Source organism: Bombyx mori, chromosome 11 (assembly GCF_030269925.1).
Source record: "Bombyx mori chromosome 11, ASM3026992v2".
Classification (NCBI taxonomy): Eukaryota; Metazoa; Arthropoda; class Insecta; order Lepidoptera; family Bombycidae; genus Bombyx; species Bombyx mori.
The window spans coordinates 1,214,931-1,234,353 of record NC_085117.1 but is presented as its reverse complement, the minus strand read 5'-3'; the positions used below and the strand labels follow the sequence as shown (position 1 = coordinate 1,234,353).

General features: G+C 34.7%; 2 protein-coding genes across 2 annotated transcripts; one reads left to right on the top strand and one right to left on the bottom strand.

Moving 5' to 3' along the window:
• The first annotated feature begins 281 nt into the window (after positions 1-281).
• LOC101745848 (gametocyte-specific factor 1) lies at positions 282-8,602 on the top strand. The gene is made up of 4 exons (XM_004922139.4): positions 282-526; positions 1,871-2,045; positions 4,190-4,318; positions 6,353-8,602. Exons 1-4 carry the CDS (start codon positions 516-518, stop codon positions 6,485-6,487), a joined length of 450 nt encoding a protein of 149 aa, XP_004922196.1. The 5' UTR covers positions 282-515; the 3' UTR covers positions 6,488-8,602.
• Positions 8,603-14,431: 5,829 nt separating this feature from the next.
• LOC101745700 (zinc finger protein 235) lies at positions 14,432-18,503 on the bottom strand. Its single transcript, XM_062670912.1, has one exon. It carries the CDS (start codon positions 18,342-18,344, stop codon positions 17,253-17,255), a length of 1,092 nt encoding a protein of 363 aa, XP_062526896.1. The 5' UTR covers positions 18,345-18,503; the 3' UTR covers positions 14,432-17,252.
• Positions 18,504-19,423: the final 920 nt, after the last annotated feature.

Sequence of the window (19,423 nt, the reverse complement as noted above, 5' to 3'; positions counted from 1 at the left end):
CCGACTCATTGACAGAAAATTGACAAGTGTTTTTTCTTTAAGTTGGCATTGATCGAAATTTTGTTTATATTATCGTTAGTAATATTATTTAATGTTAAAAAAACGCCATAAACCTAAGAGATAGATAATGTTGAAAAAAATTTTTAAGGCTTTCGTTTCGTCGTAGTTTCTTAGAAATAATCAATGTTAATTAAAACTGTGCTAACTTAGCGCACTCTGCTGATGCATTTGAAAACTAATTCACGTTCCAATTAAGCTTCAGCATAATTCGGCATTGTGCGTCACTGAGTCGCATTATGCTCTGTATTGGAAAACTACCAATGTTTCAAGTCCGTATCGAGTCATTCACTTTAATCGATGTTTATAAGCAGGTCACTCACTATGAAGATAAAATTGACAGACGTCAAATGTTACTAAAATGATCTCTCACATTAGAATTAATAATTTCTAGGAAATTACTTGTTGAGACTTCTCAGGTACTAGAATAGAAGCACGTTAAGATTAAATTTCAGAAAATGGAGGTTACGTTAGTATTTTTTTAATTATCCTTATTTATTTTAATTTTTTAAATGCCATATTGATTGATACACACTACTTAAAAACTAAATAAATATTTCTGTTATGAAATGGCGGGTACTAATCTGAATGGGTGTTCAAATGTAAATTAAATTATTAAATTGAGTTATTTTTACGTTATAAATAATCATGCTTCACAGTCCCTCCTAATTCTATTGCAAAGAAGTCTAATGGAGTCCGATTTTATCAAATTACAAGATTCAGATTTCGCCGTCAATTTTCAAGTCGCTGACGGTATTTTCATTGCGTTGATATTTGGGCCACTCAAACAACATATTTCGTATCAAACGGCAATGTTTTAAAAAAAAGTGTAGCGCCCGGAGCGCTTTGTAAATGTTTCCGTAAATAATTGATGCTCTTTAAATTTAATCTATGGATTAAGTTATGAAAATGTTTTTTTTTTTTTTGCTTAGATGTGTGGACGAGCTCACAGCCCACCTGGTGTTGAGCGGTTACTGGAGCCCATAGATATCTACAACGTAAATTCGGCCCCCACCTGGAGATATAAGTTCTAATGTCTCAGTATAGTTACAACGGCTGCCCCATCCTTCAAACCGAAATGCATTACTGCTTCATGGCAGAAATAGGCAGAGCGGTGGTACCTACCCGTGCGGACTCACAATACGTCCTACCACCAACACTAGATCAAGCATGAGTTTCTGAACAGTCATAGATGATCTGTTTGTAAACTACCACGGACTAAATTATTTTCTTCACAATCCAATAACGTTAAGTGCTTCAACACAATGCCAACATTACAGTTGTATGTAAAATTATTACATCTTTGAAAAAACCATGTGCAAATGCTGTTACTGCAGTTAGACAGTAGGATACTAATGGGCATATGGCTTGAGTAATTAAGGGAGTTTTCCAATTACAGCACAAGAGCGCATTATGCGGCATAATGCTTAACGTTGAATGTTCCAACTACAGCAACGCTACGCACAATCGAGCACTCTCAAAAGTAATGTTTGTGGGTGATGCGTGCAATCGATACCGACTCAGTGACAGAAAATTAACAAGTGTTTTTTCTTTAAGTTGGCATTGATCGAAATTTTGTTTATATTATCGTTAGTAATATTATTTAATGTTGAAAAAAATTGTAAGACTTTAGTTTCGTCGTAGTTTCTTAGAAATAATCAATGTTAATTAAAACTGTGCTAACTTAGCGCACTCTGCTGATGCATTTGAAAACTAATTCACGATCCAACTAAGCTTCAGCATAATTCGGCATTGTGCGTCACTGAGTCGCATTATGCTCTGTATTGGAAAACTACCTAAATCATTTCAACAGGATCGCGAACCCGAAGCCTAATCAAATGATAACATGCCCATACGAGAAGGCGCATATAGTAGAACACTACAGGATGCACATACACCTGCAGAAGTGCCGCAAACAACATCCGGCTTGTAACAAAGTGCAGTGCCCGTTTGATGCTACACACGTCGTTAATGATGTGGAACTCGATGTGAGTTTATTTTCAACTTTCTTTATTTTATTGCTTAGATGCGTGGTCGAGCTCACAGCCCACCTGGTGTTAAGTGGTTACTGGAGCCCATAGACATATACAACGTAAATGCGCTACGCACCTTGAGACATAAGTTCTAAGGTCGCAAGTATAGTTACAACGGCTGCCCCACCCTTCCAACCGAAACGCATTACTGCTTCACGGCAGAAATAGGCGGGGTGGTGGTACCTACCCGTGCGGACTCACAAGAGGTACTACCACCAGTATACTATTATAAACTTTAATTATGTGGAACAATTATTTTTATTGCCCTTATAGACAGACAAGCCGACGGTCCACCTCATAGAGAATGGTTTCCGCCGCTTATAACAATACCAGGGGCAGAGTAAAGATGCTGCCTGCTGGATTTTTCTTTTTATTTGGAAGTTGGTTACATAATTAGAGGTAAACATAATCACGAATCATACAGGAAAAAAATATAAATATATACATCTTCTTCTTTGTTGTACCCTCTTAACGACGTTAGAAGGCACAGGTATGAAAGTTACATACAAATATACAAAAATATAATCATACAACAATATCTGTGCGGTCTCACAAGAGGTCCTACCATCAGTAAAATTTATATATAATTAAGTAAATTATTTATACTTTTATATAATTATTTATATTATATAATAAATTTGACTCCTTAAGCATTGATTTTGCCAATGTCACAGTATGCACAAAAATGACAGGTGCTTAGACAAAAAAATAATCTGAATACAAATAAATTTGATCAGTTTTTCCATATTATTATGTGAATCTGTGATTTTAAATATATTAGACTAACTACTTTAAAGATGAATATTATTAGTAGATAAAAATTTACATAGAATATTTATATGTTTAGCATAATATACTAAAGTTAATAGAGAATTAATATTAATAGGCCGGGAGATGTCTTTTAGAAGGATATCATAAAGAGGGGACACAGAATTGGGACAGGCAAAAAAAAAAATGTAATGCTTATACAATTTCTAATACCACGAGAGTCAAACATAATCTGAATATAATATAATATATATATAAATAATAATTATGCAAAAAGTAAAGAATTTTAGTTAAAGTATAAAATAAAGAATAAAATTAAGTATAAAATTAAACATTAAGGAGAATTGTGTATCTGAATATAGTTAGTATAAAAAGCTCTAATTGTTAAGTTTAGATTAATTTGTATAAATATTCTAATTTTGTATATTTGTATGTAACTTATGTGTGAAGGAAGAAGTATATATTTTATTCATGTATGTTCATGATTAACTTCACCTCTAATTACGTAGTCACCACCTATATCACTATATAGTCTTCTTGCTCACATTGATAACACTAGACGATGACTAACGCCATCTTGATTAGTTGCCCTCAATTAAGAAAAATAGTATAATTATTCGCCAATAGATGTTGGGAAGAGTTGATTATTGAAAACACGAATAAAACCACATTTTCTGAAAATAAATCGTAGCTAGATCGATTTATCGCCCCCGAAATCCCCTGTATACTAAATTATATGAAAATCGTTGGAGCCATTTCCGAGATTCAGATTATATATGAGTCGTCTATTATCAAAGGTGGCAATCTGTGCATTTGGACAAAAAAATGTTATTGATATGTCAATACAGATTGATTTGAATATAATCGTCTCCTTCAAAGAATACGGTTCAAAACCTGCATTAAATAAAGGTTAATAGTTAACCTGTTATTTATCTAAGATGTCGTTCCGAAGAGTTTTGTGACTGCCGATGGAATACAAAGTCAATAATTCGTTTTTCTGATTTACCAATCATTGTCCAAAAGTCAGATTGCCGCCTTTGATAATAGACGACTCATATATATTTTATACAAGAATTGCTCGTTTAAAGATATAAGATTCTCAGGTCACTCTCGATACAACTGGAACACTTAAAAAAATATTCTAGAATATTCAAGTGGTCTCCCAATTTTGTTTCAGTATCGGATATTGCCATTTAACGAAAGATTCTCGATGTTGTTTCTCGTGCCAGTTAGGACAAATAGAAATTATGTACCCATTGTTGTTCACTATGACATTCACTTTCTCTTTTCCGTTATTATCTCTTCTCTTACCAGCTGTCCATTGTCAACAGTTCCACGTAACGGTGTGCCCTAAACGTCACATGCTGGACACACAGCTGTACATCACGGATGACGAGTACAGACCTACAGTGGAAGTCCATGCCACACCGGTGCTGCCGAGCGACGAGAACTGGGACGACGTGAGTACTGACTGACAGATGTTCTATAATACGCTTTTATTAGCTTCAGACGTATGTATGTTTGTAACGGAATCTTTGAACAATGATTTTGACCCCCTTCAAAACGTCGGATTAACTCGAAATTTGGTATACTTATACAGGACCAATGACAATTCAATATTAATAGAATATTGAAAAAAATTAAGTTCAACTAAAAAATGAAATATAAATACAGTCAAAATCTGTTATAACGACATCGAAGGGACTGCTCATATTCAGTCGTAAAAACCGATAGTCGTAGCAACCGGTGATGCTTAATGTGTATCGTGCAAGTACAAACAAATCGATAGGGAATTATTGGAAAAATATATTTACATAATACGCGATTTTTCTTCAATATTAATTTGTTTTCTCATTCTTTGCGACATTTTGAAAGTTTCAGGAATAACTCCACCAAGTTTTGGTGCGTCTTGTGTATAGATAAGTAACAAACTAACTGAAGAGATATGAAGAAGCGGGCTTTGACTCGACTGCATGCACGTGTTTTGTTTCTAAGAATTAGAAAATACCCTACACTAAACTAAATCCTATTGTTTTCTTTCCTGATTTTAATAGCCATTGAAGACAAATGTGGATACCTATTCAAATTGTTTACAATACAGCTTAGCCGGTCGTTCTAAAAGATCTAATTCTCCGAAATATTAGTTAAATGTGGTCGTTTTATGAGGTATGTCGTTATAAGCAATGTCGTATAAAGCAATGTTTTTAATAAGGCGGTCATATAGCATTCAGCCGGGACCTTTGTTCTAGGTTATTATAACCGGCATGTTGTTCTAAACGATGTCGCAGTAAACGGTTTTGACTAACGGTTAATAGAAAATCCAACAAAAAAATAGAAAATAAATTTGAATTAAAAATAGTGTTAGAAAAAATTTTTTTATTGTAAAAAAAAGCTGGGGTGCATGGTATCAGTAGTTATAAATGTTTTATGAACAGATATGAGTAGAAAAGTTATTTTGATAATATCCTGAAAAGCACCCCACGCTTTTTTACAATAAAATCATTTTATCTTACACTATTTTTAATTCAAAATTATTTTAAATTTTTTAGTTGGATTTTCTATTAAGGCGTATTTTGTTAGTTTTTTTAAACTATTATTTATTTATTGTAGTATATGAGTCGTCTATTATCAAAGGTGGCAATCTGTGCATTTGGACAAAAAAATGTTATTGATATGTCAATACAGATTGATTTGAATATAATTGTCTCCTTCAAAGAATACGGTTCAAAACCTGCATTAAATAAAGGTTAATACTTAACCTGTTATTTATCTAAGATGTCGTTCAGAAGAGTTTTGTGACTGCCAATGGAATACAAAGTCAATAATTCGTTTTTCTGATTTACCAATAATTGTCCAAAAGTAACATTGCCGGCTTTGATAATTGTTCGAATCCCGCAGGCAAGTATAAATTTTTCTAATGAAATACGTACTTAACAAATGTTCACGATTGACTTTCACGGTGAAGGAATAACATCGTGTAATAACAATCAAACCCGCAAAATTATAATTTGCGTAATTATTGGTGGTAGGACCTCTTGTGAGTCCGCGCGGGTAGGTACCACCGCCCTGCCTATTTCTGCCGTAATGCGGAAATCCGTTTCTGTTTGAAGGATGGGTAAGCCGTTATAACTATACTTGGGATCTAAAAACTATATCTCAAGGTGGGTGGCGCATTTACGTCGTTGATGTCTATGGACTCCAGTAACCACTTAACACTAAGTGGACTGTGAGCTCGTCCACTCATCTAAGCAATAAAAGAAAGAAAAATAAGTTTTATCCTATCTGTGGTATTACATTATTATAGTCTTAAGTTCTTTAGAATTTTAAAAGTTATAGAAATATTGTAATATGGAGTTGGAATGTTTCCAGTCATCTTAATCATTGTCTCAGTTTTCATTGGAAGAACATGTATCCTGTTCTTCAGACTGTCACGAGTGACTGCTTTTAATTGTACCATGAATTGGAAGTATCATTAAAGTTTTCTCTCATCACAGGAGACATCAACTTCATACATACCGGATCCATCGAAGAAGGGCGCCCATATAATAACAAAAGCTAAAGGCTTGACCCGCTCAGAGAGGCAGAGTCTGAGGAAGGAATTGATAAAGACTTACAGACCATTAGAATAGACTTAACTTAAACTTGTAAATTCCTGTAAAACTTAGTAACTGTCCTCCTCTAAGAAGTTAAAGTACTATATCACTTATTTTCAGTGTATTACAGTGTAAGTGACTATTCACCAGTTGTTTTGGTGGTTTTTTTTTTTGTAACTATAGTAGACCTAGGTAAATAAATTAATTGTTGTGATAGTAGATTGATGTACCAATTTAAGTATATGACAAATGAGTCGACTAGTATCAAAGCCGGCAATGTGACTTTTGGACAATTACTGGTAAATCAGAAAAACGAATTATTGACTTTGTATTCTATTGGCAGTCACAAAACTCTTCTGAACGATATCTTAGATAAATAACAGGTTAAGTAACCTTTATTTAATGCAAGTTTTGAACCGTATTCTTTGAAGGAGACAATTATATTCAAATCAATCTGTATTGACATATCAATAACATTTTTTTGTCCAAATGCACAGATTGCCACCTTTGATAATAGACGACTCAAATATGTATTTAGTACGCATTTAATATAGTAGCCTAAATGTGATTACCAGTGCTAACGACTACAGTAACAGAGAATTATCGCTTATTTTATTTGAGGAGCGTAGTCTATCTATTTATCTCTTAGGTTTATGGCGTTTCCTTTTAGATTTCGCCAATGTCAAGTGTATTTAATACTCTGCTTTCTATAGCGGGCTTCGTGAACGAGCAAGGTCACAGATATTCACTAAGAATTAAGTGAGTAGCTAAGAATGTTTGATGAGACTAGTGTCGAGTTCCAATTTTGAGGTTAGATTCGGTTTGACATTGACGTGCGGCAGCGTTTGACAGATGTCATTTTTGACGTGTATATGTCTCTCGTCAACGGATTCAATGACTCGGACTCGTGTTCTTAAGACTTTAGTTATTACAAAGGAAATAAAATCCTAATTTAATCGGAAGGTTTTTTCATCGATGAATATGTAACGAATTTGTAACGTAAAAATTGGAACGGATTATAGACGCTTGCGAATAAGAATCGTTAGTCGTCATTCGTGACGGCTACGGATTGACTATATTCAAGAATTAAGAGGAAAAAAATCAACACGTTGAAATAAAAACCTTGAGAAAACCTTTGAGGTTCTAAGGCACACAAAAAAAAAACAATCGAATTGAGAATCTTAAATTTTTGATGTCGCTTAGAAAAGGCATACCCCCGGGGAAGCGCGCACTACATAATATCTATAACTTGTATGGATGTGTGTAACGACTAAATGTATTGGGGAACTTTAGAAAGACTGAGATTACTATAAATACGCAAGAGGTTTTTCGGAGGCGACTTTGTCTATGGTGCCTAGTGTCAGCGCGGTAAGGTCATTGAACCTGTTTCATTTTGAGCGCGCGCTTACTAGAGGTCGTTAGGGTGATTATCGAACTTATAATGTAGGGAAGTAATTGAGCTGCTAGCCTTTATTTCTCGTTCTGAGGTTTTGTCCTTGCCATTTATAATAAAAGTCGAACTTTTGAAAGATACGTTCATTCCGTTTTTCTGTAGTTTCTGGTTTTTTTTTTAATTTTCATGTTGGTTGATTAAGCAAGCCTCTTCGTTAACTAAAGATCTCTTGTTTTTTTTTCCGATTGTTAAATCAATAAAAAACGACACATCATGAGTGTGCCAAAATATTAATAGCTACCTACGTTACCGAGCTTACGATTCGTGTACGGGCAAAAAGTGGACAAATTTCGCGACGCCGCAATGAAAATCGTACAAAACTGCGTTCAACAAAAGCATTCTACCGCCCCTATAAATTGTGTTAAATCAAAACTATGAACATAAACACATGTTTCCTGCGGAGGTCGATTTCTACGCTTTCCATTGCCGGTGTGCATGCCTATAGTGTAGTATGTCACATTACGAGGATTATAATCCTTTGTCCATTCATTAAACATTCATTGCGCCCTGTAATTTTTTTTTATATTCTGACAATTCAATCTTCTGTCTAAGAGAACGTTTTTGTTTATAAGTATTTTATTACATACTCATATCGAATTACGTGTAATACTTAATTGTAATAAGAGATAATATTTTGTTAATTTTGTAAAGTATATGTGTATGTATAGATAACTATATTATTAAATGTATTTCTTTGAGATTTTTTTTTCAATGTATACATAATCTTGCTCTCATCCTGCATTATGTGAGATCGGTTCAGCATGACCACTCCTCATTCTGCAAAGGGACTTGGTATAAGCTGTCTTACCGACTGCCTGCCTAAGGTGATCTAGTGAGCTAGAACTGAGTTACTGATACATTCGGAGCTAGTGTGAGTTGGTGATACATTCTATCACTGTGAGTGATATATCTTTTATATCACTCACTCAGGATTGTGGAGGGTAGAGGTAAGGAGGTCTCTGGTGTGAAAAAGTGTCCGTTAAAATCTGCTAAATGAGTCGACTATTATCAAAGCCGGCAATGTGACTTTTGGACAATTATTGGTAAATCAGAAAAACGAATTATTGTCTTTGTATTCCATTGGCAGTCACAAAACTCTTCTGATCGACATCTTAGATAAATAACAGGTTAAGTATTAACCTTTATTTAATGCAGGTTTTGAACCGTATTATTTGAAGGAGACGATTATATTCAAATCAATCTGTATTGACATATCAATAACATTTTTTTTTGTCCAAATGCACAGATTGCCACCTTTGATAATAGACGACTCAAATAAGGGTGGCGCTACAGTAGCAACCGGGTAAATTTTAAAAAAGGCGCTGAAAGCTATTAGGATAAGATAGAGAATTAAAAAAGGACGAAAGAACTGTAAGCACTACAAAATCACAAAAAGTATTTTATTTAAAGCTGATAAAAAAATGCTATCGATGTCTCCACGTTTTACTACAGCAATAATTTTAGGTCATTGCGTAGATAGATGGACGAGCTCACTCAGCTCACCTGATGTTAAATGTTTACTGGAGCCCATAGACATCTACAACGTAAATACCGCCACCCACCTTGAGATATGAGTTCTAAGGTCTCAGTATAGTTACAACGGCTGTCCTACCTTTCAAACCGAGACGCATTACTGCTTCACGGCAGAAATAGGCAGGGTGGTGTAACCTACCCGCGAGTCCTACCACCAGTAACCTACAACCACCTGTATTTGCTTAGTTCTCTTTGTTCGTCCGATGAGAGGTGAAACAAACAAAAGGTTATTTATAAGAGTCTTGAGCTCTGACCTTGACATATGCAGAAGTCGATTTTTGGGTTTGTTTGGGTTAATGAGGCAAGTGGAGGCGGCACCGGCCATGTTCATTACGTAAATGAATCTTCCCGCGTCGCGTCACGTGCCGTCAGTTGTGATTGGTTCCATGTGTTGTGCACGCGCATCACTGCAGCAAACTACACTTTCATTCAATTTTATTAGCCACACATTTTTTTTATCAACCTCATTTAATTTATATTGTTTCCGGTAAGTATTTATCATGAATGAAAATATACTAGAGGTCCAATAGTAGTCGAAATTCGACTCTAATTAATTGGAATTGTAAGTTTGTACACTATTATGATTGTATTTTATACTTCTATTATGATTGTCTTATATACTTCTATAATCACAAATTTCGCCAAGACTACACTATAAAAAATATTAACCAAGACAAACAATATTTAATCTATTCTCAATTTGACAACAGACGTCAAGAACAAAAGTTTGACAATAAATAAATAGTATGCATGCGTGTGTGCGTCAAATACATGGTATGTAGTGTGTGTAATGTTTTCTTTATTGATTTAAAGTATATTTTATGCTTTCTTTTCAAAAAATATTAGCATTGTGCACTTCTTCTCTATATTCTCTATAAGTGTGGAAAATTTTATACTCTTCCGTCCGCGCAATTTTCGTAAAAAGGGATACAACGTTTTTGCTTCACGTATTAATATATAGATACAGTGTTAGGTATTAAAGTAGCCAATAATACTGATAAAATAAAAAATAACATCAATTAAGTATAAGTAGTTAACTTATAAACAATCTGTATTTTCGTGTTATCAGCAAGTATGTTAGTTGGAGCTTTAAGGCTGTGGCCGACCTGATCAGATAAAAAGTAACTTTGATGGCTGCCACTGACTGAAATAAACTGTGCCAAAATGTGAATAAAATAGAAGAGCAATATAGAAAAAGTGATTGTGTGGTGGACACGTTGACAGAACGTGATTAACATTATTTTTATTTCTTTTTTTATTTCATGTATGTTCTAGTATGATTAGAACAACATAAGCACATACTTACCTAAAATGTCTATTTATTTATAACTTGCTGACCCGGCAGACTTCGTAGTGCCTCAATCGATAAATAAAAGACCTAAACTTTTGTATAAAATAAACTTAAAACAAATGAAAGGAATCTGTCCGACGGGGGACGCATCAGAGGAAAAACAAAATTGTATTTTTTTTGTAATTCCGAGCATTTTTATATTTATCTACCTTTTAAACCTTCCCTCGACTTTTACAAATAATTCAAGACCAAAATTAGCCAAATCGGTCCAGCCGTTCTCGAGTTTTAGCGAGACTAACGAACAGCAATTCATTTTTATATATAGAGAAGAAGATATGTCTAATACAAATATAATATATTTATAGGAATGTACATACTTTTTGTAACTTAATATAAATTTAATTGCACCTACCACTGTCTACTCTGCCCTATCTTTGGTTGACTGGTAGAGAATGCCTTAGGCATTAAGTCCGCCAATGTAAATTTTACATGAAGTGTAATAAATAAATATATGTCGCAATCGGCATGCGAAGATGAGATCCGAAGACGTTGCGCCGTGACGAGATCCTCAGTTGAGAGGCTAATAAAGATTTGGAGAGACCGCAGAACAACAAAAACACAAATGAGATGCCTGGTTTTTCCAATCTTTCTGTATGGGGCTGAGACGTGGACGCTGAGGATGCAAGACCGTCGTAAGATTGACGCACTGGAAATGTGGTGTTGGAGACGTCTCCTCAGAATTCCGTGGACCGCGCACCGTACCGACATTTCGATCCTGAAAGAGCTAAACATCAAGGAGAGACTATCGTCAACAATCCAAATACGAATCCTCAAGATCTTCGGGCACGTCACTCGTAATGAGGACTCCATTGAGCGGTTGGTGGTGCAAGGGAAAGTCGAGGGCAAAAGATCTCGCGGACGATCTCAAACACGATGGACCGACCTCATAAAACCCGTGACTCACTCCAACATAAATGATTGCTCTCGCTCTGCGAAACATCGTGCCACACGGCGTCGCATCGCGAGAGCATCGGTATCGCAGGATCCGACTGATGCATGACCACGACCACTCTGTCAAGAGTGTACGAATAGGAAGAAGAATGTCGCCATCAACACTTGATTGCTGCAGTCGATACGCGATACGGGACGCAAGTGCCGTCTGTTGGTGTTCAATGGGTCAACTATTCACCGACCGAGCTGAGCACACGACCAACACTTATTGTGGGCAGTCGGCTAGAGCGGTTGAATTTGAACCATAGCGTGTTCCTATATACGTACCTACCTGTTGTACCTAAAAGTTGTGAATCATTAGACATTATAGTCTGACCGAGTAAATTAATGTGTTTCGTTTCTCTGACATTACCCAACGACGCCCGTTGTTTGAAGAATAAGCATTAAGGACTCAGCACCGCCGACGTTATATATAAAACAGAGTGAACCTTTTGGAAGTCTGTTAAAAATAGGATTATTTCTAAATTTAATACAAGCGAAAAGGCAGGCCAAACTATTATAAAATTACTTATGCATTTTTAAATCATAAATTGAACGAAGTTAATTTAATTATAAAAATATAATATATTAAATACATGAGTGAACCATTTAATTTGACCTTTTGTCGAGCCACCCACTCTTGTCGAGGAAAATGAAACAAAGTCACTGGACATAGCTTCCCAGGATCTTCCAAAAAGTTTCAATAAATCACCACCATTTTACTGAAATTTTAGTCGTTCCCATATCATCTCATCCCATTCATACCACTTGGTTAATATTGCAAATTAATCAACTTCATTTCATTTCACTTCATATTATAATTTTTTATAAGAAAAATATAAAAGATTAGGTCCTATGGTATGATACCTTTGCCTTCCAATAGAACTACTGTTATTCAGGGTTGCCAGATGTGGCGATTTCTCGCCATTGTGGCTCCTAAATAGCTAATCAGGCGACATAATTTTATCGTTTGGCTACTGATAGCCAAAGTGGCTATCTCCGCTTTTATAGATTGTTTCTTCGAATATTTTGAATGGGTTAACTATAGGTACTGTTTTCTTAAAAAAATTCAAGGCATTACATGTAATAACATGGCTGTGTCGACAGTATGTTTAATATATAAAATTTTTATCAATTATTTATCAGTGCTTTTAATCTAGACTAACGTTACTACTTTGCTCAATTAATGAAATATTTAATATTGCTTAATTATAAGTGTTGTTTATTTTTAAACTTTTTTAAATAAAATAAATACATTAAAATGTTGTTATTATTTAAATAATATTTATTTTTGTTGATCGTTTGAATAATATTATAATAATAATAATAATTCTGTTTCAAAAGGTAAATCTATGGATAAATAAATATATTTAAATCCTAAATTGTTATTAAAAATTAACAAACAAAATTGTTATTAATATTATTGAAATTTTAAATAAAAGGAAAGGAAATTTATGTACACGTATATTTGATTTAAATATTGGCGCTTGCTTGAAGTACTACTAGCGCCACATTAGGGTCATAAGAAACACAGCGCCGTAACTTGGCTACTTCGGAAAAAAAAATATATATCTGGCTACCCTGTCTCGAATACATTATTAAACTATCAATTTGTGCAAATGCATTACATTTTACACATGCATACTGTTTTTCTCAAATATGCATTTTCATATGTGAATTAAAATTACCAACACTTGAAAAACCTTTTCCACACAATTCACAATAATAAGGCTTTTTCTCTAGTATGTATCTTTGTGTTTTTAAATGACTGATGTGTAAAGCCTTTTGTACAAACTTCACAAGCAGAAGGTTTGTCTTCTGTATGTATTCTCATGTGTGTTCTTAAATGACAAATTTGTGATTCACAAATTGTGAAATATCTTTCTGCTTTATGTGTTATGCCGGCCACTGACATGCGCGCAAATATTCGTACAATGTACGTCAATAATACGTCAAAAATAAATTTACAATGTATGTAAATATTCGTACAATGTATGTGTATGTGAAGGGCCGTCAAACATTCATGCGCAAACCTAGCGGCTGTGCAAATGGGTTCGCATACTCAATTTGCGAACCCGTTTGCGCTTCCTCCTACACTTGTTTACGAATGTCTCACGGATTTCTCCTCCTTTTTACTTCGTCAATAGAACATTGAAGAGAAAAAGTGTTTTGAATTCTTTCCCAGACATCATTAACAGCCATGCTGTTTATAAGGGATTTCTTTTGATGAAGATACGCTACACAGTAGACGTCACGAACTATGAAAATGGCGATACGTCCATTACCTTCGCAATCGTCGGCGCAACTGGGCAAACGAATGTGTGGGAGACTACGCGAAGGTTCGCGGTTCGCGCGCTTTGATGTCTGTTAAAAAACCGACACAGCTTGGAAAACTACGAATGTAGCGAAAACTTTGCACAATCATTTGCAAATGTCGTCCTACACTTGCGGGTTTGCGTATTCGTGCGCATGTGAGTGACCGGTGTTACAATGGCGTAGCGTGGGCGTCAGCCGCCCGGAGCGGAAGACAATTTTGCCGCCCTTTTATTTACGTATTTTCTTTGAATTGTCAAAGCATCACGTACTCCGCTTTTCACTTGATCACTTGCTGGTTCTTCTCTTTTTTTTTAATTATTTGGCTCTGAAGGCCATGTTTCGGCGTAACTTTAATTTTATTAGATCTTTGATATGAGTTCAAAATGAAACGGCTGCGTGGTAATGAACAGTGTTGTAATGTAAAAAATAAAAAATTATCCTAATTTAATAAAAACAAAAATGTTGCCACTTTATGAACAATGATTATTAAATAAGGCCGGTGCCAGACACGACACTTATTATTATAAATTACGGGGAATTCCCGCGAGTCAGTATTGACGGTGTTGCCAGTTCAATCGGTCCAATCAAATCAAATCAAATCAAAAAAGTTTTATTCAACATAAATGAAAGTACATACTTGTTGAACGTCAAAATAACTACCGCCAATTCACAAGAACTAGCCTCCGTCCTGAGAAGAATTGGCAAGAAACTCAGCGGGCATGTCTTTTTTTTTTTTAAATATTAGTTTTTTTTTTTAATATTAGGTTTTTTTAAACATTCATTTTTACAATAAGTATTTATAACATAACAATTATTACAATATTGAAATGCCCGGAGCGAGCAACTCATTCCCAGTTCAGTTTGTGCAATCTTCTAGATAATCATTGACTTTATAGTAAGCTTTATTGCACAGATGTTCTTTAATAGTTTTCTTAAGCCTATGTATATGTAGGTTCTGAACATCTTGTGGGATTTTGTTGTACAGGCGCACAGACAAACACCCGAATGAATTTCGTATCTTATGTAACCTACTCATGGGCACAATAAGCTTGTGTTTGTTTCTAGTATTTCTATTATTTAGTAAGTATGTCCGACATTTTAGGAAACTCCTCAATATGTTTACGAACATACATCAAATTTTCAAAGATATACTGGGATGGCATAGTGAGAACTTTAATTTCTTTAAATTTTTCCCTCAGGGATTCCCTTGAGTGCATGTTATAAATAGCACGTATAGCTCTTTTCTGCAGAATAAATATCATTTCTACATCGGCCGCATTGCCCCATAGCAAAATGCCATAGGACATGACACTGTAGAAGTAACTAAAGTAAACTAAACGAGCCGTGTCCGCATTTGTTAACATTCTAATTTTTTTTACTGCGTATGCTGCAGAGCTGAGCTTACTCGCCAATTTATGAATATGAGGTCCCCACTGCTGTTTGGAGTCCACTGTTATACCAAGAAATACGGTTGACTAAACAAGCTCCAATGATTCCTCAGAAACAATTACATTACTATCGACTTGTCTCACATTTAAAGATGATTTAATACATTTTAAAGTAAATCTAATACATTTAGTTTTCTTACTATTCAATAATAGGTTATTGATACGGAACCAATGAACCACACACGAAATCGCATCATTCACTTCGTCATAGACTTATAATTGTCGTTTAATTTTAAATAATAAAGATGTATCATCTGCGAATAATACGACCTCGTGTCGGGACTCGATAAAACTAGGCAAATCGTTTATATATTATATTAGAAATAAAAAAGGACCCAAAATGGAACCCTGAGGTACACCCATTTTCAATGTGGTGCCTGAAGATCTATTACCTTTCACATCTACAGTTTGTATCCTTCCTGATAAATAGGAAGTAATAAGTTCCAATGCACTATCCCTAATACCATAGTGATGTATTTTCCTCACCAATGTTTCGTGTTCAACACAGTCAAATGCTTTGGATCAGTCACAGAAAATTCCAAGACAATCATGCGATTCCTCCCAAGATTGAAATATATTTTTGATTAGATAAGCACCTGCATCAGTTGTAGAGCGACCCCTTGTAAACCCGAATTGTTTATTATGACGCAGGTTATTTGAATTAAAATGTTCTAAAAGTTGTGTCAAATTAATTTTTTCAAAGTTTTTACTCAACGTAGGGAGTACTGAAATAGGTCTATAGTTAGAGGGGTCATCAGTACTACCAGATTTAAAAAGAGGAATCACTTTACTATGTTTCATTAAGTCAGGAAATACACCACACTTAATACAATCATTAAAAATACTAACAAGATGAGAAGCAATAATGTCTATTACAGACTTCAAAACCTTTACTGATATTCCCCACAAGTCAGCTGTATTTTTTACATTAAGGCTATTAAAACTTTTTATTATATTGCTTGAATTAATTTTCTTAAATTTAAAAATTTCATTAAATTTGTTGACATGGTTATGCAATAATTTTTTTATTTTTTTTTGTTGCCTTTGTATGCAGACGAGCATACGGCCCACCTGATGGTAAGTGGTCACCGTCGCTTATGGACGTCAGCAATGCCAGGGGCAGAGCCAAGCCGCTGCCTACCATAAAGTACTCTCCGCAAGCCTCGTTTGAAGAAGGACATGTCATAGCGCTCGGAAAACACCGTGGAGGGGAGTTCATTCCAAAGCCGGATGGTACGTGGCAAAAAAGATCTTTGGAAACGCACTGTTGATGAACGCAGCGGTTCCAGATAATATGGTGAACCCTGCTCCGATGGCGGAAGGTGCGATGATAAAAAGATGAGGGGATCATCTCGAATAATTCCTCAGAGCATTCCCTATGGACCATGCGGTATAAAACACAGAGAACCGAAGTCCCTCCGTAGACGCAGAGGTTCCAAGCGATCCGCGAGAGCAGGACTATCGACCATCCTTTGGGTTTGGGAGGTTATATGACTTTAACAATGTTCTGAATCTAATAGTGGTATTTGTGTTTTCTAAAAGATTGATATTAAAATCACCACATACAAAAATTTGTTTATTAGAGACAGAAAGCTTTAGCAATACATTTTCCAAAATATTTTCAAAAGAATCATATAATCATTAATGCTATGTATAATATTGTAGCTGTAATAAAAATATGAAATGGTTGAAATATTTTTATTAAGTAATGTGAAATTATATCCCCCCCCCCCCCCCCGCTACGCCACTGTTGTGTTATCATCTGTATTTTTAAACAATGAAAGTCTCGGACTTTTTTACACACTTCACAAACAAAGTTTTTGGGCAGTGTCTTGTAATATGTTTTTTTAAATAACTCAGATGTGCAAAAGATTTTTTACACATATCACAAACATAAGGTTTCTCTGTTGAATGTGTTGCCATGTGGACTTTTAATTGATTCATTCTTGTAAAACTTTTTTCACATACATCACAAACATAAGGTTTCTCTCCAGTATGTGTTCTCATATGAATTTTCAAATTAGGGAGGCATTTAAAGCCTTTACTACACTCTGGACAGACATGAGAACGTTCTCCAGTATGAGCTCTCATGTGTGCTCTTAAGGAACTATTATGTGCAAAACGTTTTTCACATATTTCACAAGCATAAGGTTTCTCTCCAGTGTGTATTCTTAGATGTGATTTTAAATGACCAATTTGGGAAAAACCTTTTCTACATACTTCACAAACGTATGGTTTTTCCGCAGTATGTATTCTAATGTGTGTTTTTAATACTTCAATTCGTGAAAAGCGTTTTTTGCACACTTCACAAACATAACATTTTTCAGGAGGATGCATTTTCATGTGCGTTTTAAAGTTCTCTTTAAACACAAATATTTTTTTACAAACTTCACAAACATAAGGTTTCTCTGCAGTATGACTTCTTTTGTGTATTTCCAACATATAATTTCGTGCATAGCACTTCTGACACACTTCACAAATGTACGGTTTTTCTCCAGTGTGTATTCTTAAATGAGATTTTAAATGATGAATTTGGGTAAAACCTTTTCTACACACTTCACAAATGTACAGTTTTTCTCCAGTATGTATTCTTATATGAGATTTTAAACTATTAATTTGGGAAAAACCTTTTCTACATACTTCACAAATGTAAGGTTTTTCCGCAGTATGTACTCTAATGTGTAGTTTTAATTCACAAATTTGTGTAAAGCGTTTTTCGCACACTTCACAAACATGACGTTTTTCAGAAGGATGCATTCTCATGTGCGTTTTAAAGTTCTCTTTAAATACAAAACATTTTTTACAGACTTTACAAACATAAGGTTTCATGGTTGCCTGCATTTTTGTTTTTAAATAAAACATTTAAAAAAACCTTAACTCGATTGAAATGTTACACACGAGAATGTCTCAAGTTCTGTTTTTTAAAGAACAAAAATTAGAAACAGACCGGACATACAAAAACATGTATCTTTTGTAATTTGGCTCTTATTTTATTTACAGTTAAAAACTGTACATTTTTTTGTCTTAATTACTAGTTTGTTTGTGGGTCACTGACTCTTTAAATTTTTGTCAATTAATCTGCACCACACTGAATATAATTCAGAATTGATGTCATAATTTCACAGGCTGCACTTATGGATGTAAACGTCTCCTCCGACCTCCTTTTCGTGTTATTTTCTTGTTTCATCAAGCTCAAACCACAAACCAACCAAGCCAAGAGTTCACCAAGTCACCAATCGAGCATTAAAACAACTGTAGAGTCCAATGGAACGGAAAATGTCATAGAATTTTTGCTTCTTATTTAGATAGGTAGGTACTCACTTTCACGTTATTAGTCTAATTACCCAATTAATTTAGAACCCACAAGGGTTCTTGTTAAAATAGATCCCAAGAGATCAAATAGATCAAAATAGATCACAATCACAATATTATGTTTTTTTTTAAAAGAGTTGAACCAATAAATCTATAAGTTTAATAATACGTGAAGCAAAACCTTTGTACCATGACATGGGGTAAATTGGGACTCTGGGGTAAATTGGGACAAACCTGCGGAAGATTCTCAAAGTACCTGTAGCACGGAATCTACCTAATTTTCTTTAAGGTAATTATAATAAGAGAAAACCTTTACTGAATATAAGGTTTTAATAAGCTAAAATTAACAGTAAAATTTGCTTTGATTACATTAGATACATTGACAAATAACGAATAAAACAGATTGACAATGACGTCAACTTATGGCTGAACTAAGAAGTTTACATCATTCTCCCGCACTATTTTAAAATATAATCTTTTAAAAATCCTGGCGTTTTATGGACGCGACCAGATCTACGAAGTGTTGGCTCCGGCGGTGGTGATGATGGTAATTCTGTCTCTAGCTCTCTGCTATTATCAAGTACCACAGGTCCCGTTTCATTGGATGAAGGAATCTCCAAGTTTTGGTC

Bases quoted from the DNA above. Each gene is read 5' to 3' on its own strand.
- LOC101745848 (XM_004922139.4), top strand. The intron at 2,046-4,189 runs GTGAGTTTATTT...CATTGTCAACAG, and splicing joins TTAATGATGTGGAACTCGAT to TTCCACGTAACGGTGTGCCC. The intron at 4,319-6,352 runs GTGAGTACTGAC...CTCTCATCACAG, and splicing joins GCGACGAGAACTGGGACGAC to GAGACATCAACTTCATACAT.
- LOC101745700 (XM_062670912.1), bottom strand. From the start codon at position 18,344: ATGTTTTATTTAAAAACAAAAATGCAGGCAACCATGAAACCTTATGTT.